The sequence below is a fragment of the Brachypodium distachyon genome, chromosome 3 (genome assembly GCF_000005505.3).
Source record: "Brachypodium distachyon strain Bd21 chromosome 3, Brachypodium_distachyon_v3.0, whole genome shotgun sequence".
NCBI classification, from domain to species: Eukaryota; Viridiplantae; Streptophyta; class Magnoliopsida; order Poales; family Poaceae; genus Brachypodium; species Brachypodium distachyon.
The window spans coordinates 42,827,729-42,851,262 of NC_016133.3; the positions used below are offsets into that span (position 1 = coordinate 42,827,729).

Consider the following 23,534-nt stretch of genomic DNA (forward strand, 5'->3'; position numbering starts at 1 on the left):
TTGACTTGGCTTATTCAGCTCAAGAAATGGCACCGTTGGTCACTGGGCAGCTTCAGGATGAGTAATCCAGGACTGGTTGCCTGTAGCAATGCATACCCTGAAAGACCAGCACAGAATCTAGGGCAAATCAAGGGTCATCAAAGCACAGCATCTTGGGCAGCTTACCTGACTGAGAAAGGCTATTTTTTTCTGGTGGCAATTCGTTTTAGTTATCCTTACAGAGTAAGCAAAAGGAAGGGGAAAAAAATTGCTAGCTAGTGTTACACTGAAAAGGATCATCAGAGTAGTTTACAGCTAGTATACATTTACACGATACAGCTACGAAGAAAAAGGAGATGTAGAGTGGAACTGACTAAATCAAAAGATGTGATATTTTTGTATGGACCGGACAGAAGTGGGAAGTTTATATCAGGTGATCCACTTGGAGGTAACTTGTGCACTTTGCCGAGGTTTCATGGGAACTCTGGACAGGTTCCTCTTTTTCATGTTCGAGGAGACGGTGGGGCTAAAATAGACTTGACTTTTCTGTGAAATCGCTGCAGCTTGCAGATGCGGTTTTCTCAAAGGAATAAATGTGTGTGACCTTGAGGGAAGACCTTTCGAAGATTCGACGCTTTTAGGTGAATCCCATTTGCTGTGGTTCGCAAAACTCTGTGATCTACCAACTGTCTGGGGCCTCTTCTCCTTTGGGCTTGGAATGTTTCTGCTTTCCATAGTTTCCGCAGAGTACATTGTCTCCTCCCCGCTGCTAAAACCCTCCCTCTTGTCTCCTTCTGATATTGCCAATGGTGAGGAACTCGACTGCACTTCACTCCAGCAATTTTCCTGGTAAGCAACATTGTGCAGAGTGTCACAGTTGATTCGCGCATGAGCTAGTCGTGATTCATGTGAAACAGAGCTGTCCGGTTTGATCTTATTCTCATCAGACATCATTTGCTTTAGAGGAAGCGGTAAGCGGATGGATCTTGGATATCCTGGAGGAAAGCTAATATCCGTAAGTGAACCAGGTTGCTCATTCTTAGGTCTGAACATCTGCGAAGTTGGATCTCGTTGCTGGTGAAAAGAGTGTGAATTGACAGAATCATTTTCACCATATGAAATCTTAGCAGATGCTGAACTGCATGATCCATGCTGCCGTGTCGGTCTTGGTGGTATCTCTGACGATAACAACACAGGGCCACCCTCTCGTTCCATCGTCTTAATATTTTGATGATGACAAAGAGAAGAACGCTCGCTTCGCTGTCCAGCAGATATTAATCGCGCAGGAGGCATCATTGGCTTGCTAACATCTTCCAAGCTACCACTCCAGTGTTGTTTTAACCATTCACATACTGCAGGAATGGGGATCCCAAACTGTGTCGGCACGTCCTTCTTTGATGCAAGGAGGGCAGTTGATGATGCAGAAGCATAACCTGAAGGTGTAGAAGGTGCAAGCTTCATTGGATCACAGACGATAAAAGCTAGATTACCGTGCATATCAAAACCAGCAGATCCAGGATGCCATGAGGCCTCATCAGCTGAGAACTTTATAAGGTTGTCTGTTGCTATAACAACCTTCCCCTCACCAATCGCCAAATCTCTTTTGTTTGTATGGCCCAGGAGCAAAACTGTACTGCCAAGGTCCAAGCTGGGGTTCAAGCAGGTTTTCAGGAAATGAGGCTGCTGCCCATGTGAATTTGAGTCATCATCCACAATGTCAAGCCCGACTATTGTGAGGTCAAGAATGGGACTAGTAATAAAGAACCTGAAATGAACAAACAAAATGTAGAACAGGTAAAATGCCATAGCAAAGAACAGGTAAAATGCCATAGCAAAGGCTTGTAAATAAAGTCCCAGTAAGTAAATGCCACATAAGTAAATACCTGCCAAACTTATTCAAGCCATAACACTATAAAAGCAAAGAAGAATGTGCATAACGCACTGCATTTGTCCCCACAAGAACTAGTTCTATAATATACAATAAAGTGTTGGTTGTTGGCCAATAAAGTTTTCTAGAGGAAATCCAGATTGAGCCCATCTTGAGTAAAGAACAAATTAAAACCAATATGTCCTATGCCCATAAATCAACTGAATAAATTGAACCAAGGACCACTTCAGCAGATATTACCTCACATTTATTCTTAACTAGACAAGCATCCACAATTCAATAGAATCTATGCCTACTTGTACGGGCAGGTGAGTGATTCTATGGGGCCACACCAGCTTTCATATTAGGTATTGTACAAACCCGACTTGAATCCTTCGTACCTCAACAGATGAGAAGAAGGCATTATGACTTATGTAATGTTCGAACATTCTTAGATGAGAAGAAGGCATTATGAGCAGTAATTGGTTACCCATAAATCTATTAGATTTTCAATTTCACCAACAAGATAGTAGTGCTCCTGGTTGCATTTAATCCTTGATGACCAATTAAAATCCATATAATGTCCCCCCGTCCTCGTGCGGTTGCAACAATAACTGAATGCATTAATAACATCAAGACTGTCCAGGTCCATGATCAGGAGCTCAAATCATGCTCTCAACTATATGGAAGTCAACCCCCACAAAAGTCTTAAGCTTTCGTGCAAGCAGATCATCTTCTAGCTTAAATGCAGAAAGTGGGAAACCAATATGGCATTGACCCACGAATCCACCAAAACCTCGATTCATTTCTAGCAACAGCATTGCAACTGGGAATTGGTAAAGGAAACAACCAGCTTCCTATACATTTGAACACGAAAAACTAGATCTTCTTCTTCCACCACGGTGCGGCGTGAACAACATTTGCAGGGGTGCAGCGCCAACGGAACTACAGTAGTACCAAAGACGTCGCATCCGCTAACAGAATCAAAAATCCTTCCATGGGGCACGGAACATCAATCGATTCCCGGGCGAAACCACCAGAAAAAACAAAAATGGCGCAACCATTTTGCGCCGCATTGCAGAGCCAAAGTAAGAGGAAGAGCCCCCCAAGCAGTTAAATCCAGGCAAATGTCTCCCCAGGTTTGTTACCTCTGAGGCAACAGGCGGGCCAGGAGGCGGCCGTGGCTGAGCCGGACCTCGGCGGCGCCCGCCGCGGCGGCCGACGGGACGGTGCCGTGCGTGGTGAGCAGGAGCCCACGGTGGATGAGGAACCCGCCTCCGCATTTCCCCGCTCCCCCTCCACCTCCTCCTTCTCCTTCTCCGCCGCGAGGGAAAGACACGGCCGCGACGGCGGCCCCCTTGGCGGCGAGGACGCTAGACTTGATCCGCTCCATCTTGGCTCCGCCGCCGCCGGAGCAGAAGCACCACCCCGAGCCGTCGCCCAGGACCCCCATCCCACGCCGCCGCCGCTCTCCCTCCTCCGTCAAGTGGGCCCGGACAACGGGCGGCGCTGCCCCCGAGCTCTCTCAGTGCTGGCTGCTAGCTGGCTCCTCTAGCGCGTCTGGCCTCGGGCTGCATTCGCCGAGAGGAAGGGAAGGGGGCCGCTGAGTCTCCTGTACCGCTGAACTCGTGGTGCTCTAGGACGTGAAGCGAACGTGACACAGTGTAGTCGTGTTCCTTCCCTGGGATACCTAAACGGTAATGGGGCCGTTGCATTATCAAAGAATTCTGCAGTCTCCTTTGCTTGCTTCCAAGACCACCAACAATCATGAAATTCATCCAAGGCGAGGGATGTCAGCACTTTTGGATCTTTCATTGGACTCACATCACATGAGCACCTTGTTTGGAGATGGAGTAGTACTGTATGTTTGAGACATTTTCATTAAAAAAAAAGCGAGCAACTATTTTCCCTAACATTATGTATAATGGGGTGTCTCACAGAAAGAAAAAAATTGTATAGTGGGGTGTTCCCTTTGTGGATACAATTGGCGTAGTTGGATTTTTAGTAATGGACATTAATTTTCTGCCATTTGGTTCTAATTATGTTAGCCACACACCTGAATTTGATAGTGTCTTAGCCACATTTGAGACTGATTGTGTCTTAGCCATAACCTTGTGACTAGGCTTATGTTAGTCACAACTATGACTTCAATTGTGCTAGTCACACATAGAATCATATGTGACATTCAAAATGGTCAAACAACTCGTTTGTAACGGACATTAATTTTCTGTCATTTGGTTCTAATTATGTTAGCCACACACCTGACTTTGATACTGTCTTAGCCACATTTGAGACTGATTGTGTTTTAGCCATAATCTTGTGACTAGGCTTATGTTAGTCACAACTATGACTTCAATTGTGCTAGTCACACATAGAATCATATGTGAAATTCGAAATGGTCAAACAACTTGCCCCTCTACGATATATGTGAGGTCCACTCCTCTTTCGCATGTCTTTCACTCGTCTCATTTCCATAAGTGTTCTCCTCTTCTCATCTTCACATGGTTATCACTCCTAGCATTCTTCTATCCACCTTTTCACTCGCTAAAACCTTCCTCTCTGATCATTCTTTCCACCCCGACATCAATTAAGCTTTCCACCGACATGAGATCCAAAGCAAAAAATAGAATAAATGGTAAATTCGATAGTTACATGGTAGTTTTTAAGCCTTTGTTTCTTTCTCTTTTCGTTGGTATTATATTCAAGAGTTAGAACCTTCACTTTTTTTGTCCGAGAGTTGAAACACATTCAACTAGCCATTCAATTTTTGGTACGCGAATTTCTATTGGTTGAAAGTGGCTGATGTTGAACTGTTTGGGTGAAAATGTATTTACTCCCTCCGTCCAACAAAGGATGTCTCAACTTGACCAAATTTGAATGCATCTATACACTTTCTCACATCATTGCGCTAAATGTTGAGCGGGATTAAAGTTGACACAAGCTTGGATGAGAATCGGTTTTGTTAGAGAATAATATTGTTGGGCACTCGGTCAAGAATTGTTCATTCTAATTTATGGTCATCTTCTCCAATGTCATTGCGCATGTTAACTTAACAAGATGAGCAGGGGGTGGAAACTGGCGGTGGCCACAAATCTAAGGAAGATGTCTCGCTCTAGCATCAGCAGGGTAGCGGTACGGCCGCACCACCACTGGGGTCGTGTTACGTAGGAGGTAAATCCGATGATGCCTGGCACGGGTTGGTGGTAAGCCCAGAGGCTCGACGAAGACGCACGAGAACTCGGCCATAAGAGCATCCCATATTTTGACTACCCAAATCAAGTATGGGCAGAGAAGAAGGAAAATTTGGACACCTAAAACTTCGTAATGCTTTTGTAAAAACTGGAAAGATATTTTTTGCTTCTAATTCTCTGCTCAACTTTGAATTTTGGTGCACCACAACTACAAATGGTGGATCGGGATTATGCATCAATTTGTACCAATTTGCTCCATACTAATGGTGGACGGTACCAATTTGGTCCAGATATGCATCAGTAATACACGTACACATCAAATCGTTAATCAGGGATGGAAGAGGTGATCTGAAGTGAACGAATCGGTAATTACCAAACCTGAAGCTTCTGTCTCTCACCAATCCTGACAAGCCTCTGTCGAGCTGCCGCTCATCTTCCCTGCTCGCGGCCGGCGCCTGCTGTTGCCTGTTGGCCTCCCTCCTCCGCCGGCGGCCTTCAACTGAATCGACGCCCATGAGGCCGTTCCCCGGATCTAGCGCTCCGAGCCGACCGCATCGAGGACCAGGACCTCCTCCTGATGGAGAGAGGAGACGAGGCTCCTGCCGGCGGCGCGCGCGGTGGGCGGGGACGGCGCCCTGGGCGTCGCCGAGGACGGTGCGGGAGGACGGGTGAGATTGGTGCGGTGGGGGGCAGCGGAGATGTCGAGGTCGTCGGGGGGAGAAGCGGGACGGCGTCGGCGGTTCTCGGCCTCCTGGGCGGACGCATGTTGCTTCTCGTCGAGTTCGGCAAGCTCCTCCTGCGGAGCAGCTTTTCTGCAATGCCCTTGACGGTCAATGGCAGTTCTTCAATCAGCTTGATCAACGTCAGTCAGATCAGCCATGGTGTCGGGCGCAACGGGATCGTTGTCTCTGATACCAAGGCTCTTGGATTGGTACATACTCCTGCCATTTAGCAACCACATAGTATTTTGCTACAATCCTTCTTGGATTTGTACTTCTACCATAGTATTTTGCTAAGTACTGCAAAGCTTGCTCACCATAATTGGCCATTAAAAACGTACTAAAACTAAAGCAACCGCAAGCTTGTCTTGCTTTATTCCTTCCGATCTACTAGTAGTACATTACAACTTTAAAATATGCTGAAACAAAGACTAGTGACATCGAACTACCAAGTACTAGTTGTGAATTATCACATAGGCTGGAACCCTGGCTGGCCAAGCCAAAGACCCAGGGCCTTTCTCTCAATTATTACACTGAAGTTGCATCAGAGCGCTCTGTTATAGCTGCAAGTAGTCTTGGCATCGGGGGCATATCAATCTCCTGTAGACCCTCAAGAACCCGGACCACTTCACCCATCGTCGGCCGGTCAGACTCATTGTCTTGGATGCACCAACATGCAACTTTGCAAGCCCTTTCAGCTTGTTCCAAATTGAGGTCACCAAAATGTAATTGTGGATCCATCAAACTCCGCACATCTCCTCCCTGAAGCTTGCTGATGGCTAACACTGGAAAATATTCAACATGATTATTATTGCTACTGCATGATCCAGGGGAGTTCCTTCTTCCTGATATGATTTCCAACAGTACCATGCCAAAGCTGTAAACATCAACTTTTGGAGTAATAGCAACTCCGCTGAGCCACTCTGGAGCAAGGTAACCTGCAGTTCCTCTGAATGTAGCCTTGACACGGCTAAAATCCCTTCCCACAAATGCTGCCAACCCAAAGTCTGCAACTTTAGGAACAAATGATGCATCGAGAAGTATGTTTTCTGGCTTAATATCACAATGTATGATGCATTCGTGGCAACTCTGATGCAAGTAGGACAATCCTCTAGCAACTCCTAGTGCTAGTTGATACCTGGTGTTCCAATTCAGGACAGCAGCATTGCTCTCAAATAAATGTGCATCAAGGGAGCCATTTAACATGTGCTCGTATACAAGCAACCTATTATCACCTTCGCAGCAGAAACCAATCAATTTGACTAGGTTGATATGTTGGATGAGTCCAATTGAGCTCACCTCTGCCCTGAATTGCTTCTCTCCTTGACGGATACCATCAAGCCTTTTAACTGCTATAGTAGTCGAGTCACTTAACGCTCCCTTGTATACAGAACCAAAACCACCTGCTCCCAGCTTTTCTGAGAAGTTTTTAGTAGCATGAACTAAATCAGTGTATCTAAAGACTATAATCCCACCACTTGCTTGATTGTCATACAATGCCGAACCACACCACTTGAATTTGTTCCTCCAAATCACTAGCAACAGAATGAGCATCATCATTAGTATCCCGAAACTAATAAGGCTTGCAGCAGTAACAAATCGAATGTTTGGTTTTCTTTTGTTTTTTCTCAGACTTGGGAAATCTTTGGCTGCAAGGCGGAGGTAGAGAACATCTTCGGAAGCATTGTCGACACCATCATTCAGATTTACACTAAGCAATTCCCCATGCCAGGCAGAGCATCTGCCGTTGCTATAGGAATAAGCAGTGCAGGAGCAGGAACTGAGGCAAGCTTCTTCACATTTGTTCTGAGTGGTAGCAGCGTCCATGGTTTTCCGTCTGTAGGGCAATGCAACCCGAGCAATGGGATGGAACATGTCTGTTGAACTTGTGGTGTTTCCATTAGCAGTGCAATGCAAGGGGGTGTCTCGGATGCATCCTCCAGTCCGATCATCAAACTTCCAATCATGGGGTGACTTCACAGAGAAGCTCTCCATGCAGGCACAGGATGGATGTGCCTTGCCGTTGCAGACCGTGAAAGGTCCACAGGTAGCAGGCGGAGTGCAGGGATCAGCAGGTTCGGCATTTATGGTTTGCCAGGATTGTTTGGCTTGCGACCAAATATTCAGCTTGATCTGGCCAGAGATGTCTAGTGAGACAAATATGGAAGATGTATCATTCTTCGGCGAAGCGTACATGTAGTACTCCTCTTCATTGTTATCCACATATTCTATGTGAATCAAACCTTTGGTCCGTGGATCTATTTCCAGAAACGATTTGAGCACTGGTATAAGCTCCGATGAGGATTTCTCGGATGGCCAAGACCAGTACACCATCAAGGGGTTGCTGCGCTGGAGGACTATCCCACTGGTGCCTAGTTCAATGCTGTAGGAGCCGATACACGGATCGATGAGGCTCTTTTTTGAGGTGGGCTTGCGGTTCAGACCGGTGACCTTGTTCCAGCCTAACTTGCCACCTGGAAGCACAACATCTCCCGGGTAATCGAAGCTCTGCCACAGCAGTGCATTAGATGATAGTGGGCGGTCTTCTATGATGGCAAGGTTTCCACTGTTCAAAAGAAGAGCACTAGTGCTGGTTTGTGTTCTGTTGGCAATGTGGGTGGACCAGATTACCGATTTAGTACTAGCGGCATGGTCTAGGATGACAAGATTGCCATCGCTTGAGATTTTGAGCTTGAGAGACTTGGGTTCGGTGATTGGCTCGTCTCTGTTAGCAACCCACACAAGAGTGAAAACTGGGATCTTGTTGAACCATATGCCAAGGTACCAGTTCGAGTACTTGGGGGAGGTGGTATTGTCGGACTTACTGGTGGTGCTTGCTGGCTTGAACTGGAAGAAGCCGAGCGCAAACTTGCCATTTCTTGATACGAGCTTGTCGCCCACGACGAGCGCTTGGCCTGCCGTGAGAGTATCATTTGCAGTTGCAGAGGAACATGAAGGAGTGTGCAAGGAAGACAAGAGGAGAAGGCCGAGTAGTATGCAGAGGGGAGGAGGCATGGAGAAGATGAGTGTGAGTGAGTTGGAGATGACTGATGCTCTGCTATTCGGAGAAGGAAGAAGATGATGTATGTATAGAATGAAAGAGGTTGGGGAAGACACGGCACGGCAATAATGCATGATTTCAGTTGACTGACTGACGACGTCAATACTGTTCACTTGGGGTAAATTGAATTCAGATAACTGATTACGCGCCCGGTCTGTTCCTACTTGGGCTGCCATTTGAGCTAAGCTGACACCCACGTGCTACCTCTATACATATGTGCTAGTCTTCAAGCTCATGGGGGACTGCCACTTGACTTGACTGTGGACTTGCAATGAAGATCCCAGTCACCGTACCAACGACGGACCATGGTCAAGTCAATCAAGAGGTTTCCATTAACTGCTGCCGTGGTGCCACCGAACTCAGCTCAACGCGCCGAATGTTAAGGCAATGCGACAACCTTCTATATAGTGTTTAGCATCTCCTTTGCTTGCTTCCAAGACCAGCATCAATCATGAGCATGTTATTTAGAATATGGTAGTACTGTATGTTTGAGACATTTTCATTAAAATAAAATCGAGCAAGTGTTTTCCCTACATAATGTATAATGGGTTGTTTGGTTTATGGATACAATTTACCGCAATTAATCTTTGGCACACATTCATTTTCTGCTAATTTTGGTTCTAAATTATGTTAGGCACACATTTGACCATGATTGTGTCTTAGTTTTTTTTGTTATGGTTAAAGTTTATTTACACTTTTTCGAGCCATGGTTGTAGGAAATTACTGCCCAACAATACCCAACCGGTTGTCATCGGCGCTATAGAAAACTATGTTTATCCAACAAAACATCAATCCTATTTTGAGTTAACTCCATTACACTCACAAAAAATTGAACTCAAATCTACTCATCTATAATGAAAAAAACTCTTATTGTTAGGATTGATTAATGAGATATAGGTGATTTTGCACCGGTTTAGAAACTGGTGAAGATGAATTTTGGCACAATAATATATCACTACATCACATGCATGAGCATGTTGTTGAGAAGATGGTAGTATAACTATATGTTTGAGACATTTTCCTCTGCCATTTTCAGGAGAGCCATTGTCTAACCTAACATTGTGTAAGATGGGTTGTTTGGCACACTTGGATTTTTAGCTAGAGTTATCCAAATGACTTGTGTGTGGTAGGCATTAATTTTCTGCTATTTTGGTTATAATCATGTTAGTCACGCATATGACTGCGGTGTTAGCCACACTTGAGACTCTAATTGCCTTGCCCATCCCCTTGTGACTAAGCTTGTGTTATTTGCAACTATGACTCCAATTCTGCTAGTCCCCTTCTTTGATTGAAACTTTCCTGGATGAACACATCCAAAATCAAAACTCACTGACAACAAAACTTGTCTCTAACCTCACGCCTCCGCGATGTGGGGTCCATTCTTCGCGTGTCCCTTACTCGTCTCATTTCCACAAGCTCCCTCCCTTCCTTATCTTCACATGATCATCACTACTTGCATTCTCCTCTCCCCGCTTTCCACTCAGCGTAGGGTTGCTCTCCACTTCTTCTTTCCATCAAATGTCGATTCAGCCTTCCACCGATGCCAGATCCAGTGCAAAAAAACGGTAAGTAGCAAATTTGATCGGTACGTACACAAGATTTTTAAGATTTTGTTTCCTTCTGTTTTCGTTGGTGGTTTATTCAGGAGATAGAATCTTCGCCTTTTGGGTCGAGAGTTGACACCAATTCGACTAGCAATTCAATTTCTGGTGAGAGTAGGATTTCTCTTGGTTGAAAGTGGTTGATGTTGAATTTGTTTGGCTGGAATTTTATTTACATCTTCATGTTGAAAGTTGAGAGGGATTAAAGTTGATGCGAGCTTGGTTGAGATTCAGATTTGTTAGAGAATAATATTGTTGGACACCATTAAAGAGTTATTCATTCCTCTTTATAGTCCTCTTCTCCAGTGTCGTTGCGCATGCGAACTTGATAGAGATGAACATGAGGTGGAAAAATGGATGGTGGCAAAAGAATCTAAGAAAGAAAAAAAGGATACAACGGAGATGCATGACAGAAAAAATTGATTTCTGTATGAGCACTTGATGTCTAGTGTGTTACTATGTGATAGTAGGCAGTAGCGGAGCTGGATGGTGGACAAGATAGGGCAAGCCTCATCATGCCTCCACAATCCATACACCATAGGAAAAAAGCCCAACTTAGCCAATGATCCATATATATCATGGCCCATCCTAGCCCAAATTTCTAGAAACGCCACCACGCCACCATCGCGTGACATACGTTTCTTCTTAAAAGTATATTTCACGGTTTTCACGCAACAACAACCGAAACCGATAACTTGCCCCTCACACTATCTTGGTTTTTCCCAAGCCTCCCTCCCTTACTATATTTCCATCTTCAATCTAGCCTCGCTCCTCGCATTATCCTCTCTCTACAATTGTTGAAGCCACACTCTCGACTTCTTATCTCCATCAGATGTCGCCGCAATGTTCCAGCGATGTCAAATCCACCAAGGAGGAAGAGGTAGGTAGTAAATTTGGTCCGCACGATTTTAATCCTTTTCTTTCTTTCTTCTTCGGAAGTTTAGATCTAGATCCATTGAATGTAAACTGGAATTTTGTTCTTGAAAGTTCATCATCCTTATTATTTCAGCCGATATATTACTCGGTCAACCAGTCAGCTCTTCGGTAAAGTGCATCTACGGCTGAAAATCATAAGAAGAGCTGAATATTTTTTTTCCCCAAAGTTTCTGAATGTATAGATCCATAAGACCAACCTTTTGCATCAAGCATAGTGTTATTTGGCCACAGGGTTTTGAGGTATGAGGTTGTTTTGATCGAATGATTAGTTCAATCCCATCTGATCTCCACAAATCCTATCTGAACCCTGCTGTATAGATACATTAAGAGCAACTTTTTTGCATCTAACGTAGTGTTATTTGTATTTGGCCACTGGGTTTTGAGTTATGATGTTGTTTTCATCGAGCGATTAGTTCAATCCCATCTGACCTCCACAAATTCTGTATCAGCAGGCCAAGTCCACCGCCGGTGCTGTTGCTATGCCAGCTTCCGGATCCAAAGGCAGTACTGATGGTGAAGTGAAGGCAGGGTTCGCAAAGCTGCAGGGTCAGGATTTCGAGTACTACATGCAGAAATACTCCATCATGCTAGGACGCAACAGCAAGGAATCAACGGTGGACCTGGACCTCTCCAGCATCGGCGGAGGCATGAACATCTCGCGCCACCACGCCCGGATATTCTACGACTTCCAGCGCCGCTGCTTCGCGCTGGAAGTCCTCGGCAGGAACGGGTGCCTCGTCGAGGGCATCCTGCACTTCCCCGGGAGCCTTCCTGTCAAGCTCGAGTCCATGGACCTCATTCAGATCGGAGACAAGAAGTTCTACTTCCTCCTGCCGGTTCGGTCCATCTTTGCCTCGTTTGCTGCTGCTGCTGCTCGACAAGCCCCTGCTGTTCTTCCGCCACAGATCCTGCCGCGGCCAAGCCACATTCGGAATGGTGGCGGTGGAAGTGGAGCGAGGGGCAAGATGATGAAGAGAAGCAAGAATTCTCCTGGATGGCTGGACAGATATGGTGCGCAGCCAATCAATGTTGAAGTAATAGGAACACAGGGAGAAAGTGGTAAATACATAATCCTTGCTTTACAATTTTATTTTATTTATTTATTTATTTATTTATTTCCCCTTACTCATCCTCTTGTACGTTTTTGTTCTGAAAGACTAGTAGAGTTGATAATTTTGTTTGCTTGTTCAATCACTCGGTCTAGCTGTGCTTTTTATTGTAGTTATTTGAAGGTTGCTCATGGCTACTAAAGTAAGAGATAATGAAGATAACAATATATGTATTCTACATATTAGAGAGGAAAAATGTAGAATACATATATTGTTACTCACTATAACACTTCTCTTGAGTGTAACTCTGATCACATGTTTACTGCACAAGAACATATCATTATTAGTCGCTATTGCAAGTGCTACTCTGTAAGAGCACCATCCTAGCTTCATTCCTGAATTGGCACATCTTGATGTGTAAACATAACTGCATCTCTTGATGTGTAGTACATTTTAGGAATAATAAAAAAAAACAAAAGAGATGATGTTATATTTCCACATCTAAAGATAGACATCAAGTTGTGTCAACCTGAATGTCTTGATGTTTTTCTATCTTAATTTCTTGTGGTAAATTAAGTACATCACCTAGGCTTCTTTTTTTTTTTATCGCTATAGCACAAGAGATGCTGCCAACAACTAGTATGAATTTGTAGATGGTGTGATGTAAGTTTGATCTGTTTCTGAACTTTGTTCCTGTTTGCAGTTATGTCCCTTTTAGTTTCAAAAGCAGTATTTGTGTTTTTTTGGGGTATGAGTTATGTTTGCTGGGAGCTATGTCCATTGGAAGGCCAAGTAAACTCGTTACTTCATACCGCATCTGGTGAAACATTTGTGTTGTCTTGACCTCAACTCCCTTTTTTTGTGTGCAGAAAATAGATCAGATTTAGGATTGAAGGGTGGCAAGGATATGGACAACAAGCACATCCTGGAAATGGAAGAGAAGGAAGTCATGTCATCTGTTGGGACGGTGTTATCTCACCTCTGTGGCCCTGGAGAATGGATGCCTGTGAGAAAGCTCCATACTGAGGTCTGTGATTGCAAAACATGTATATACAGTATATCAGCTGTGTCTTGGAAAGGTTAAACCTACTGAAATGAAAGTCCTTCCTCTGTTTGTACGAACTCTGAACTCTTTTTTGGAATGCTCGCGTGCAGCTCATGGAGCAGTTTGGGAACGTGTGGCACCACGGCAGGGTGCGGAAGTACCTGACGGCGGAGGAGTGGCCGGCGGTGGAGGCCCAAGGGAGGCCGTGGTACGGCCTGCTGGGCCTGCTGAAGAAGTACCCGGAGCACTTCGTCGTCAACACAGACTGCAAGGGCCAGGACATCTCGGAGTTTGTCTCGCTCGTCTCCTTGCTCAGCTGAACCGCCGTCGGTTAATTCCTGGGGTTTTGTGTCGATCTCTGCAGTTAATTTTCCTAAGTGGGATTATGGACATAGCTGTGATGTACTGTACTGTACCGTGTACTGTGTATGTATCCTCCTGGCTTTCGATCGATCCCCTCTGTGTGTTTTACCTCTAGACTAATAGCTCTGTGACCGTGCTGTCGAGAATGTTGTTATAATGTTGATCGTCGTGTCAGGACTTTTTAAAATAGCTCCGCAGCTGGTGTCTCTCTTCAGAGACCTCATGTCGACTTAATATGTCAACTGGATGGAGCAAACTCATGATTTTTTTTTCTTCTACACAGCGTAAGTACAGTCAATCAATCCCCATGCGTCAACCCAGCTCGATCAACCGTTAATTCTACATGCGTGGTTTACATCTTAGTGGAGACAGTGATCAAGCTACTATCGTCAGATGATGTCAAGGACCAATTAATGGGCTTACGAGATCTTCTGTACTACTACTCCAGTAATAATAAGCAGCTTTGTGTTGTCGTCAGATGATGTCGAGGAGCGCATAATAGGCGATGAGCACCGGCAGAGAAAGCAGCGTCCCGAATATAACCCTGCATACGAGACAGAAATTCATTGTTGGCCAACTAGTCGTTGGCAGGGGTAATGACTACTGTAATGACTAGTAGTGTAATTGATATGAGGCTTAATTTGGGGAGTGCTTAAGCTTACGCGGTGCTGAGCACGTCGGCGTGGAGGCCGTACTCCTTGGCGAAGACGAAGGATGCGATGGACTGCGGCAGCGCCGCCTGTACGACCACGAACCGCAGCACGTTTCCCCGGATCCCCATCGCCGCCGCCCCCGCGAGCGCCGCCGCCGGCCCGGCCACGAACCGCAGCGCCATCCCCAGCGCCGCCAGCCCCGCGCCGCACGCCACCATCCGCTCCTGCTGCGCCATCGACAGCCCTGCAATATATGCACGCATTTGATCGAGATCGCTCAGATGTGTGCGCAGCGCAGGTTCAAGGAACGGTCGGTCTTCGTTTTGTGCGTAACGTACCCATGCTGAACATGGACATGCCGGTGCCGGTCCTGGACATGACCTGGAGCGCCCCGGTGACCACGCCCGGCATGCCGACGCGCCACCTGTAGGCCGCGCATGCCCAGGCCACGCCCAGCACGCTCGCGTACACGTTGGGGTTGCTCGCCACCTTGATCCCCACCGTCCTCGCCATCGCCCAACACCGCCGGATTTTCTTATTGCCATTGCCATTGCCGGCCCTGGCATTCGGATCACGCTCAACTCGAGCCGCAGCAGCAGCGGCTAATTCGACGTCGCCGCCGCCGTCCTTGGTCTTCGTCTCCGGCTCCGGCTGCAAATGCAACACACAGCAGGCGTTGCGGAGCTCGAAGGCGAGGAGAAGGAGCGGGACCCAGACGACGGACTGCGCGACGGCGACCTGGACCATGAGCTCCCTGGCCCAATCACCATACATGGCCTCCAGCAGCGGCACGCCCACCACCAGCGTGTTGCTCAGCGTGGCCAGCGAGAACCCCGTGATGGGCCACGACCAGTCGTCGTATTGCCTGGCCCAGGCCCAAGCCCAGGCCGCGAGGATGGCGAGGAGCTTGGCGAGCGCGTCGGCGGCGAGGACGCGGAAGTTGACGGCGGAAGGGTCGACGCCGGAGACGAAGTCGAAGGTGAAGAAGGGCATGGAGAAGAAGGCGACTAGAGTGTTGACGGCCGCGCACTGCTCTGGGCTTGCCAGGAGATGCCACCAGCGGGACGAGCCGTAGCCCAGCCCCAGCGCGAAGTAGAGCGGCGCCATCGCCGACACCACCTTCCGGATATCGCCCCACGCTATCATCTCGATCGGTGTCTTTGCTTTCTCTCGAGTATCTATGAGGAGCTTAGCTAGCTAGAAATGGAGTTTTGGTGTGTTTCTGTGGGAAATTCCGTCTCTGTGTTCCTTGCCATGCATATGGATATATAGTTGGTCGATTGCCATGCATGCATGAACGAGCATGCCTCCCCTGCCTGACAAGCGTTGGTCTCCCAGCCTGCCTGCAGGGAAAAAAAAACTGTATATAAGACCTGGTCTTTTTTCTTATCGAGTTAGACCCAATTCAGCAAGTGCCATTTGTCATCACCAATCTCAAATTAAAGCATACCCGCCAATGTATCAGGACTCAAATGTGCATTTTAAAAGTTTTAGAACTAACTTGTCACCTCTGTGATTTTACTCAAAACAAAATAGAAGTGTAGTTTTCTGTTGTTATCGGTCAGTATATATACCCGACTTCACTAGATATAAGAATTTCTCGACCGACTTGGAAATAGCAACTCCAAAAGATTCATTTCTAATTCCACATCAATGCACGTCACGAGGCTCAAAGTAGTGTGTGCAACTTTTGGTGTCAGTGTCGTTAGACTTATATAAGTATAGTTTAGATAAGGATCGATCGCAGTACGTCGATCTAGCTTTTGAAGATACTCACTGTTGTTTAGCTCATGCACGATGGAGCTACCACTAGAGCTTTGCTTAATTAGCTTACCTAGCAGTGATTGATGACTCTGCACCACTACGCACGAAGCACAGCACCGTCACCGGCCGGATGCTTGGCAAAGGTAAATTGGGCAAGTAAAGCAGCACAAGGAAGCGCACTCAAGACGTCATGCATGGTTGGGGAAGCTAAATAAAGGCCGGAGTGCGTTAAACAATGTTCGCGCAGTTCGGTAATAAAAGCCGGGGACACACATACATCCTCCGGTCCAAGTGACGTGAATTTGTATAAAAATTAATTTATACAAATTCACGTTATTTATTTTGAAACCGAGAGAGTACGTCCTTCCCTGGCTTTTCTTCGCGGTAAGTCTACTAGACCATGGCAGAGGAGGAAGCTGAAAAAGGACTCGATGGAGCCAGGTTCTTTTTCTGTTGGAGATCCAGGGGGCGCACTGGTTAGAAAAGGAATCACACGCGACCAAGACCAAACAACAAGACGTGAGCAAACACTGTAAAAAAAAAACCGAAAAACAAGACGTGAGCAAACTCTTCCCACCTGAAAGAACAAAGAAACAAGTCGGTCCTTATCGATCAACATTTTTTTTTCGTACTACGCCAGTGAATTCTCGTTTTTTTTTGGACCGCACTCGTTTATTTGTTTTGGAAAGAACACATTATTGGTCCATGGATTGAAAATTCTGGCGGGAGAGCCCCCGTAGCAAAAAACTGTCCCAACCCATTAACAACCTTGTCACAGTCGGCCCATTCCGGCCCAGGGTTCCTGGATATGGGCCCAACCCGGCCGAGCTCAGGCCTCCAGCGAACCCCGTAATTCGAGCCCGCGACAGCAACCGCGGACCGAGCCGGGGCTCCTCCTCTTCTTCCTTCTTGCAGCACACGAAGAGCTCGGCTCCCTCGGTCCCTCCCCGCGGCGCATTCTCCCGTACAAAGCCTTCTCTCTCTCCACGCCGCTCGCCGCGTTGTACCGACAGAGCCCGAGAGAGAGACAGAGCAGCAGCAGCGCGGAGAGGACCCGAAGATCTCTTCCTCCAGCCAGCGCGCCATGGCGAGGTTCGACCCGTACGAGAACAACGGCGGCACGTGCGTGGCCGTCGCGGGGGCCGACTACTGCGTCGTCGCCGCCGACACCCGCCTCTCCGTCGGATACAGCATCCTCTCCCGCGCCCACTCCAAGATCGCCCACCTGTACGTGCTCCCTCCCCTCCCCACTCTCGCTCTGCGCTTCTCCGTTTCATGTACGAATTGTAGTCTGTTTGGGGCAGGATTCAGGGATCCCAGTTCCAAACTGATTTGGCTGGCGATGTAGATGTACTGAGGTAGTGCTTGTGGACACGGATGGATTTGTGATTCTTAGCTTGCTGGTAGCTTATCGAGTTTATTCATGCATGGTTGCTTTGGGGAATCGGTGCCTGTACCTTTTCTGCAACCTCTGATACATACAACAGTTGTGGTGAGAATTTGCAGCAGCTCAAAATTCATAGTCCGTTGTTAAAATTTTGAGAGTTCGTCAGGAAATTGTGGTACCTCCATTTGATGAGTTTGACTTGTATGTTGTGTAAAATGCTAAGAGTAAACAGGGATGTGCCACTTTTATAGTAAATTGATTAGTTCACATCCTGTCCTCCAAAGTCTATAGTATTAGAAGGAACTATTTGTACACATAAGTGGTTCTGTTGAAAACAATATAGTAAGCTAAACATTGGGTGTATATTAAACTCAAACCTTGCTCTACTGTTGAATGAGTATGCTGTTCAATAATAAATTCTAACATATGCTCATGTTGTTCTTTCTGTTTCTTTTCAATTAGGGCGGACAAATGTGTTTTGGCCTCATCTGGGTTTCAGGGTGATATCAAAGCTTTGCAGAAGAACCTGACTGCGAAGGAATTGGTAAGTCTGATGACTGGCAGAGCTCCCAAACCATCTATAAGATGTGTTCAGACTTCAGAGTTGACCACTGTTTCTGTGACTTTATTGCAAGCTTGATATAAATCATCTGGTAATTTTGACCTAAGTTATCTAACATATTCCTGTATATTAACTTGAATTACAATGAGTTCGAAAATTGTGTGAGATAAGTACAATGCCCAGAAGATTGCCTCTATAACTACTTGAATCTTATATGGTCCTCAATTGGCTCAATACTTGAGCAGGTTATCTATTTATTATGGTTATACAGGATTGTAGACTATGTGTAAGAAATTATGTAAACCTTAATCAGATTGGTCCAAGTTGGTGATGTTTTGACATTTATGCTTTTTAGGTATATGAACACAACCATAACAAGAAGATGAGCTGCCCTGCCATGGCACAATTACTGTCAAACACGCTCTACTATAAGAGATTCTTCCCATACTATGCTTTCAATGTGTTGGGTGGACTGGATAGCGAAGGTATGGTCCAGTTATTTTACTTCTTGAACTAGTCTATCAGACTGTCAGTATGATCATACCTCTAAGTCTGAACATTCTTGTTCACAGGTAAAGGCTGTGTCTTCACATATGATGCTGTTGGTTCATATGAGCGGACCGGTTATAGTGCTCAGGGAACAGGCGCAACATTGATGATGCCTGTTCTAGACAACCAGTTGAAATCTCCTAGTCCTCTTCTACTGCCAGCTAGGGTGAGTTCTATAAAACTCCAGTGGTGCACTCTAGGATTATTTACTACACTAGCTAAATGTCCGTGCTCTGCTACGAAATTAAGAATTTCTATTATGCATGAGTTGTTTAAATATGTGTCGCTCATATTTTTTGAATTCTCTGATAAATAGGAATTTTGTCAAATACTATTTTTGAAAACAACAATTATCTTGAAAGTCATGAAAACCAATCAAGTATAGTCAAAAGATCGTGATATGCATATACTGAGTGGCAATTAGATGATTTTGTAGCCATTAAGAGATAGTCTTGCTGGAGTGAACTCGCGACCACCAACTCAGATCTTTATAAGTGTAAAGATAAAGATTCTTAAGAGTTGTTTACCTAGCCTTTCAGTGCCTAATCATAGTTCATAATTAGACCAAGTGTGCCGTAGATCTGTACACTCATGCTGCCAAAGAGCACATTTATGTCTCTGAAGTCGTGCAACTGCATCGATGGAGATCAAACCATACTTAGTTAGCAACTACATATGTGATACTTTTGATCATATCTGACCATGCATTTGCTAACTAGGAAAAATCAGAAATTTGTAGAAGTTGTCCAATAACGCATGAAAACTTGAAATCTGAAAATGTTAATTCACCCATGACTGTGGTTGACGATCACATTGTCAAATTGTGACTTAGCTCTCGATAAGGTGCCATGTAAATTGTAATCTCATGCTCAGTGAACACACATGTGCAAATTTAAGGACCACAGTACACTTCATCGAAATAATTATATGTGGATAGAGAAAAAAAAATACTTCTGTAGTAAGTTGCTGCAATGTATGATTCTTTTCCGTTTCTGAATTCTAATGCCGGACTACTTGTGCAGGATGCAGTGACGCCCCTGTCTGAATCGGAGGCTGTTGATCTGGTGAAGGACGTTTTTGCATCAGCCACAGAAAGAGATATATACACTGTACGATGTTTGCTTGCCCTTAGATTCTCAATGATTCCTAGTGTCTTAACTGAAAACATTCTGATTCAGCTACATTGTTCTATGGGATTTTGCAGGGAGATAGTGTGGAAATTGTAGTCATCAACAGCTCCGGCACCCATAGGGAGTGCATTGAGCTGAGGAAGGATTAGTTTGGGATACCTGTGAAACATTACCGTGGAACATCACTTGTTACAACAGGTCCCTACCACAAGCAAAATGATTTTACATTTTCTGTTGTGTCAGGTGTATTTTTCTTCCTGTTTGTTTGTTCACTATTGCAAGATTGGCTATACACACATTGTATTTATCATAGTCTGCTATACCCAGTACTTATTTGGATTACTTACTGAATCACTCACATAGCCTAGATTCAGCTAAGTTATGGAACTTATGTCAGCAGAAACAACCATGGGACAGCAGAATCAAGCTCACTGTTGAACATTGAGAAAGAACAGACTACGTATAAAAACATTGAAACAGTTAACAAATTGCTAACATACTATTTCTAAACCCTAGTACATTAGTGACCCAATCAGGAGTCGGGCTTGCAGCCAATAGCTTTGCTGCAACCTTGTACCACTTCTTCTCCCTTCTCAGTCTAAATACGAATCGATCAAGAAAACAGTGCATCCAAAACACCATCCAACTACCAAAATTTTGCTAGGCGCCGAAATGGATCTGCATGCAGCCGATCAAGCCGGAGGAACAACACTGCTGGTGACTGCATTGAAGATCTCCATGTACCCAACCATGCCAACCAAGACGGCTTCCTCTTTGTCGTTGCTTTCGGTGACCCAAAGGTGTGTTGCCCTGTGCGCCAGCATCTGCGCCATCACTGCCGCGAGCGAGCTTGTAGTCTTGCAGGTCAGCAACATGTTCTTCCCGTGGCTCGGCACCGACTGGCTCGCAAGGCTCGCCGAGAACCCAATTCTCCTGCTGCTGAATCTCATCGACCTTGGGGAAGGCAAGATGTCATTCTCCACCTCCTCCCCTAGCCGTGCACCGGCCCGGATGCCATGAGTGGCACCCAGTGCTGCTCCATTCTCGTCGTCGATGCCGGTGGCGAATTGTAGGGCGGATTGCCTAGTCATCGCATCCGCAGAAGCCACATAGTCACGCTTCCACAGCTTGTGAGCCGATATCTCACCAAGAATGACGTGTGACCCATCGTGGTTCGTCTGCACAACAGCGACCGCACGCGGGTCGGAAGGCATCTTCCAGACGGCCTCGATGGCTTGCGAGGGGGCCTCGACATGGCAGTAGCTACGGCTGATGGCTCCAAGCGAGGAGATCGACTGCAACGGGATCGGCGCGAGGGCACCGAGGCAGTTGATGAGGAAACGGACGATGTCTTCCCTGGTCAGGCAGCAGTACTTGTCGCAGCCAAACATGGACGAAGATGGCGACCTCCTGATCGTCTGTCCTGTGCCGGCGCGCTGTGTTCCGGTGATCTTCGGCACAGCTTTGTAGAACGGCGTGAAGGGCTGCTTGCTGCTGACGGTGCAACCTTCCGTGAGGTTCTTGCGCACGAGGACACCCTTCGCCCCCTGCTTCATCAGCTCCACTATCTCTATCAACCTTGAACGAAACTGAATCAACATTAGATTTTCATACAGAATGTTCATACATGCAGAAACCCAGCTACATTGGGTAAACTCTAGTTAATTTCCCCCCTACTCATCATATATAAAACGCAAATTCTTGAAACCAGGATAAACATTTGATTCCAGTGCTAAGTAAAGACTAGGTGAATCGCAGAGTGTTTGCGCTGGTTTCCACCGATCCAGTTTCATCAACTCTGTTTCTTCAGTAGTGAATTTTAGAACTGGTCATATCCATGGGTCATCTTTGGAGGTTTGTCTCAGAAGAAAACAGGGCTAATGCAACCTGCCACCTCACAAAGAACAGCCTCACACATTATGAGAAACTTATGCTAACCAGTATAGCTGATGGGTGCCTGGAGGAGTTAGCCCTGGACCAGACGTCCAATTTAACCAATCGCAGCACACAAGAGACACTAGCATTGATTATCATTTCACAGACACTAGCATTATCATTATAATGTGGTAAAAAATCAATGGGCAGGAAGTAATGTAGTGCTGATAAATTTGCTATCGTCCACATCACACATTGGCCCGTTCATTGCCCCTCAGTTCACGTACCTTGCGTCGGGCCCGACCTCGCGGACGAGCGCCTGCTCCCGCGGGACGACGTCGCCGGCGGGCGTGTCCAATGCCGCTGCGGCGGCGGCGGCGTCGCCTCCCCCCCTGGCGCGGGAGGAGGCGAGGAAGGCGACGACGTCGAGCGAGGTGAGCAGGCCGAGCACGGTGGCGGCGGGGGGTGCCAGCGGCGACGCGCCGTCGCGCCAGACGGCCACGGCGGCCTCGGGCGACGCCGGGATGGCGGCCGCGGCCGCCGAGAGCGGCGCCGACGCTGGGACGCCCACCAGCGCCGGCTTCCCCGCCGTCAGGTCCGCGGCCGCCGCGCGGAGGAACACCACGTGGCCCATCGGTCGATCCGCTTGGTTCCTTCCGTACCGTTCGTGCGTTTCCCTTTCTTCCTCGACGGAATCGAACCCCGGCCCGGGAGCGAGAGGATCCAGGCGCCGGCGGCACGTGTCTCTACCAAGGCAGGTTAACCTGCAGGGGTAAACAACCGAGGACAACAAATGGCCCGGAATGCCAACGGAGTGGAGTGCCATGGCATGCATGCGGCCCACGCGTCCCCGCCCCGAGTGCCTTGCTGTTCATCATCAGCGGCCTGATCGAGCCTGCCTGACTGTCTGATTGACTCAAGTAACCAGGGCTAAGCTATACTAGTACCCTGTTCGTAGGCTGTTACAGTGTGTGTTACGGCCTGGCCATAGGATAGGAGGAGAATCGATCTCGTGGTGCAACTGGAACCTTTGGTCTTTGGGGTTGCGATCTTTCCTTCCTTCCTGCTCTGCTCATGCATCCCGTTCCGAAAGGAAGACAAGATCCTTTCCATTTCTGTGGGCTGCGTTTTTTTTTTGTTTTTTTTTTCATTTCGTTCCTAGAGCAGACACGTACGACGCTGTATTTTGCTTTGACTCCACGGTTTTAGCTAGCTCGACACTCGTCATTCGTCGTCTCACAAAATGAAAAAGGGCTGCTTTCCCCTTGCTGGACCATTTCTTAACAGCCCGTTTATCTGTTCCAGCTACCAGTTGGCCCGCTTGTGGCCAGCTTTCCTTTTTATTTTCTGAATTAAAACAAACACCGTGCTGCGCGGTCACAACAGAAAAGATTGATGTGGAATAGAAATCAGACATCAATTCTATTAGGAAAAAAAATCCAATTTTATTCATTGAGCAAGCACATCTGTACATCGGTAACTCGGGTTGTTCGTTCTCATCTACATGAACGAGTTCCCCCCTAGGATTGTGTACTTTAGCCGCAGCTTTGAGCGAGACAACGCGTAGCAGGGGTCATACATATAGAGGAGATCTTCCGATGCGTGCAAGGGCGATATCCGCTGATCGGTGCGGCACGCACGATACAATCAACTTGCAGAAAAGAAGCAAACAATCCCTTGACGTTATCGCCATTGCTGTAGGAGCCGTTGCTTCAAGCCTTCAACTGAACTGACGTTATCCCGGGACGCATGTTCGTTTCCTTGGTCGTCTCGATCCCAAGATCAAACCTGTTGTGATGACAG

At 46.7% G+C, this 23,534-nt stretch overlaps 6 protein-coding genes across 10 annotated transcripts; 2 read left to right on the forward strand and 4 right to left on the reverse strand.

Moving 5' to 3' along the window:
* Positions 1 to 152: 152 nt before the first annotated feature.
* Positions 153 to 3,649, reverse strand: LOC100833596. Its single transcript, XM_003572384.4, has 2 exons — positions 2,995 to 3,649; positions 153 to 1,744 (listed from the first exon to the last, which is right to left on the reverse strand). The coding sequence occupies exons 1-2, from the start codon at positions 3,297 to 3,299 to the stop codon at positions 409 to 411; spliced, it is 1,641 nt and encodes a 546-aa protein (XP_003572432.1). The 5' UTR covers positions 3,300 to 3,649; the 3' UTR covers positions 153 to 408.
* Positions 3,650 to 5,284: 1,635 nt separating this feature from the next.
* Positions 5,285 to 13,972, forward strand: LOC100834216 (FHA domain-containing protein FHA2). Of its 5 annotated transcripts, none has more exons than XM_024462384.1 (4): positions 5,285 to 5,968; positions 11,804 to 12,413; positions 13,273 to 13,430; positions 13,559 to 13,972. In XM_024462384.1, the coding sequence occupies exons 1-4, from the start codon at positions 5,615 to 5,617 to the stop codon at positions 13,766 to 13,768; spliced, it is 1,332 nt and encodes a 443-aa protein (XP_024318152.1). In that variant the 5' UTR covers positions 5,285 to 5,614; the 3' UTR covers positions 13,769 to 13,972. The 5 variants fall into 5 exon arrangements, with proteins under 5 accessions (XP_024318152.1, XP_010235336.2, XP_024318153.1 ...); XM_010237034.3 differs by having other exon boundaries at positions 5,286 to 5,968; positions 11,807 to 12,413; XM_024462385.1 differs by lacking the exon at positions 5,285 to 5,968 and adding an exon at positions 9,871 to 10,382 and having other exon boundaries at positions 11,807 to 12,413.
* On the reverse strand, positions 6,241 to 8,771 carry LOC100833904 (G-type lectin S-receptor-like serine/threonine-protein kinase At2g19130). The gene has a single exon (XM_010237033.3). The coding sequence runs from the start codon at positions 8,769 to 8,771 to the stop codon at positions 6,285 to 6,287; it is 2,487 nt and encodes an 828-aa protein (XP_010235335.1). The 3' UTR covers positions 6,241 to 6,284.
* A 73-nt stretch (positions 13,973 to 14,045) lies between the features above and the next one.
* LOC100841055 (probable auxin efflux carrier component 5c) lies at positions 14,046 to 15,685 on the reverse strand. The gene is made up of 3 exons (XM_003574765.3): positions 14,803 to 15,685; positions 14,474 to 14,708; positions 14,046 to 14,355 (listed from the first exon to the last, which is right to left on the reverse strand). Exons 1-3 carry the CDS (start codon positions 15,608 to 15,610, stop codon positions 14,286 to 14,288), a joined length of 1,113 nt encoding a protein of 370 aa, XP_003574813.1. The 5' UTR covers positions 15,611 to 15,685; the 3' UTR covers positions 14,046 to 14,285.
* A 1,422-nt stretch (positions 15,686 to 17,107) lies between these two features.
* Positions 17,108 to 20,202, forward strand: LOC100841355 (proteasome subunit beta type-1). The gene is made up of 6 exons (XM_003574766.4): positions 17,108 to 17,455; positions 18,078 to 18,159; positions 18,533 to 18,662; positions 18,750 to 18,892; positions 19,749 to 19,835; positions 19,931 to 20,202. The coding sequence occupies exons 1-6, from the start codon at positions 17,313 to 17,315 to the stop codon at positions 20,003 to 20,005; spliced, it is 660 nt and encodes a 219-aa protein (XP_003574814.1). The 5' UTR covers positions 17,108 to 17,312; the 3' UTR covers positions 20,006 to 20,202.
* Positions 20,203 to 20,297: 95 nt separating this feature from the next.
* On the reverse strand, positions 20,298 to 22,512 carry LOC100841659 (CBS domain-containing protein CBSX6). The gene is made up of 2 exons (XM_003574767.4): positions 22,019 to 22,512; positions 20,298 to 21,434 (listed from the first exon to the last, which is right to left on the reverse strand). The coding sequence occupies exons 1-2, from the start codon at positions 22,363 to 22,365 to the stop codon at positions 20,549 to 20,551; spliced, it is 1,233 nt and encodes a 410-aa protein (XP_003574815.3). The 5' UTR covers positions 22,366 to 22,512; the 3' UTR covers positions 20,298 to 20,548.
* Between the last annotated feature and the right edge of the window lie 1,022 nt (positions 22,513 to 23,534).

Bases quoted from the DNA above. Each gene is read 5' to 3' on its own strand.
- LOC100833596 (XM_003572384.4), bottom strand. From the start codon at position 3,299: ATGGGGGTCCTGGGCGACGGCTCGGGGTGGTGCTTCTGCTCCGGCGGC. The intron at 1,745-2,994 runs GTAACAAACCTG...TGTTCATTTCAG, and splicing joins GCCCGCCTGTTGCCTCAGAG to GTTCTTTATTACTAGTCCCA.
- LOC100834216 (XM_024462384.1), top strand. From the start codon at position 5,615: ATGGAGAGAGGAGACGAGGCTCCTGCCGGCGGCGCGCGCGGTGGGCGG. The intron at 12,414-13,272 runs GTAAATACATAA...TTTTGTGTGCAG, and splicing joins AGGAACACAGGGAGAAAGTG to AAAATAGATCAGATTTAGGA. The intron at 13,431-13,558 runs GTCTGTGATTGC...GCTCGCGTGCAG, and splicing joins TGAGAAAGCTCCATACTGAG to CTCATGGAGCAGTTTGGGAA.
- LOC100833904 (XM_010237033.3), bottom strand. From the start codon at position 8,771: ATGCCTCCTCCCCTCTGCATACTACTCGGCCTTCTCCTCTTGTCTTCC.
- LOC100841055 (XM_003574765.3), bottom strand. From the start codon at position 15,610: ATGATAGCGTGGGGCGATATCCGGAAGGTGGTGTCGGCGATGGCGCCG. The intron at 14,709-14,802 runs GTACGTTACGCA...CATATATTGCAG, and splicing joins CATGTCCATGTTCAGCATGG to GGCTGTCGATGGCGCAGCAG. The intron at 14,356-14,473 runs GTAAGCTTAAGC...TCTCGTATGCAG, and splicing joins GCCGACGTGCTCAGCACCGC to GGTTATATTCGGGACGCTGC.
- LOC100841355 (XM_003574766.4), top strand. From the start codon at position 17,313: ATGGCGAGGTTCGACCCGTACGAGAACAACGGCGGCACGTGCGTGGCC. The intron at 17,456-18,077 runs GTACGTGCTCCC...CTTTTCAATTAG, and splicing joins CACTCCAAGATCGCCCACCT to GGCGGACAAATGTGTTTTGG. The intron at 19,836-19,930 runs GTACGATGTTTG...GGGATTTTGCAG, and splicing joins CAGAAAGAGATATATACACT to GGAGATAGTGTGGAAATTGT.
- LOC100841659 (XM_003574767.4), bottom strand. From the start codon at position 22,365: ATGGGCCACGTGGTGTTCCTCCGCGCGGCGGCCGCGGACCTGACGGCG. The intron at 21,435-22,018 runs GTACGTGAACTG...GTTTCGTTCAAG, and splicing joins GAGGTCGGGCCCGACGCAAG to GTTGATAGAGATAGTGGAGC.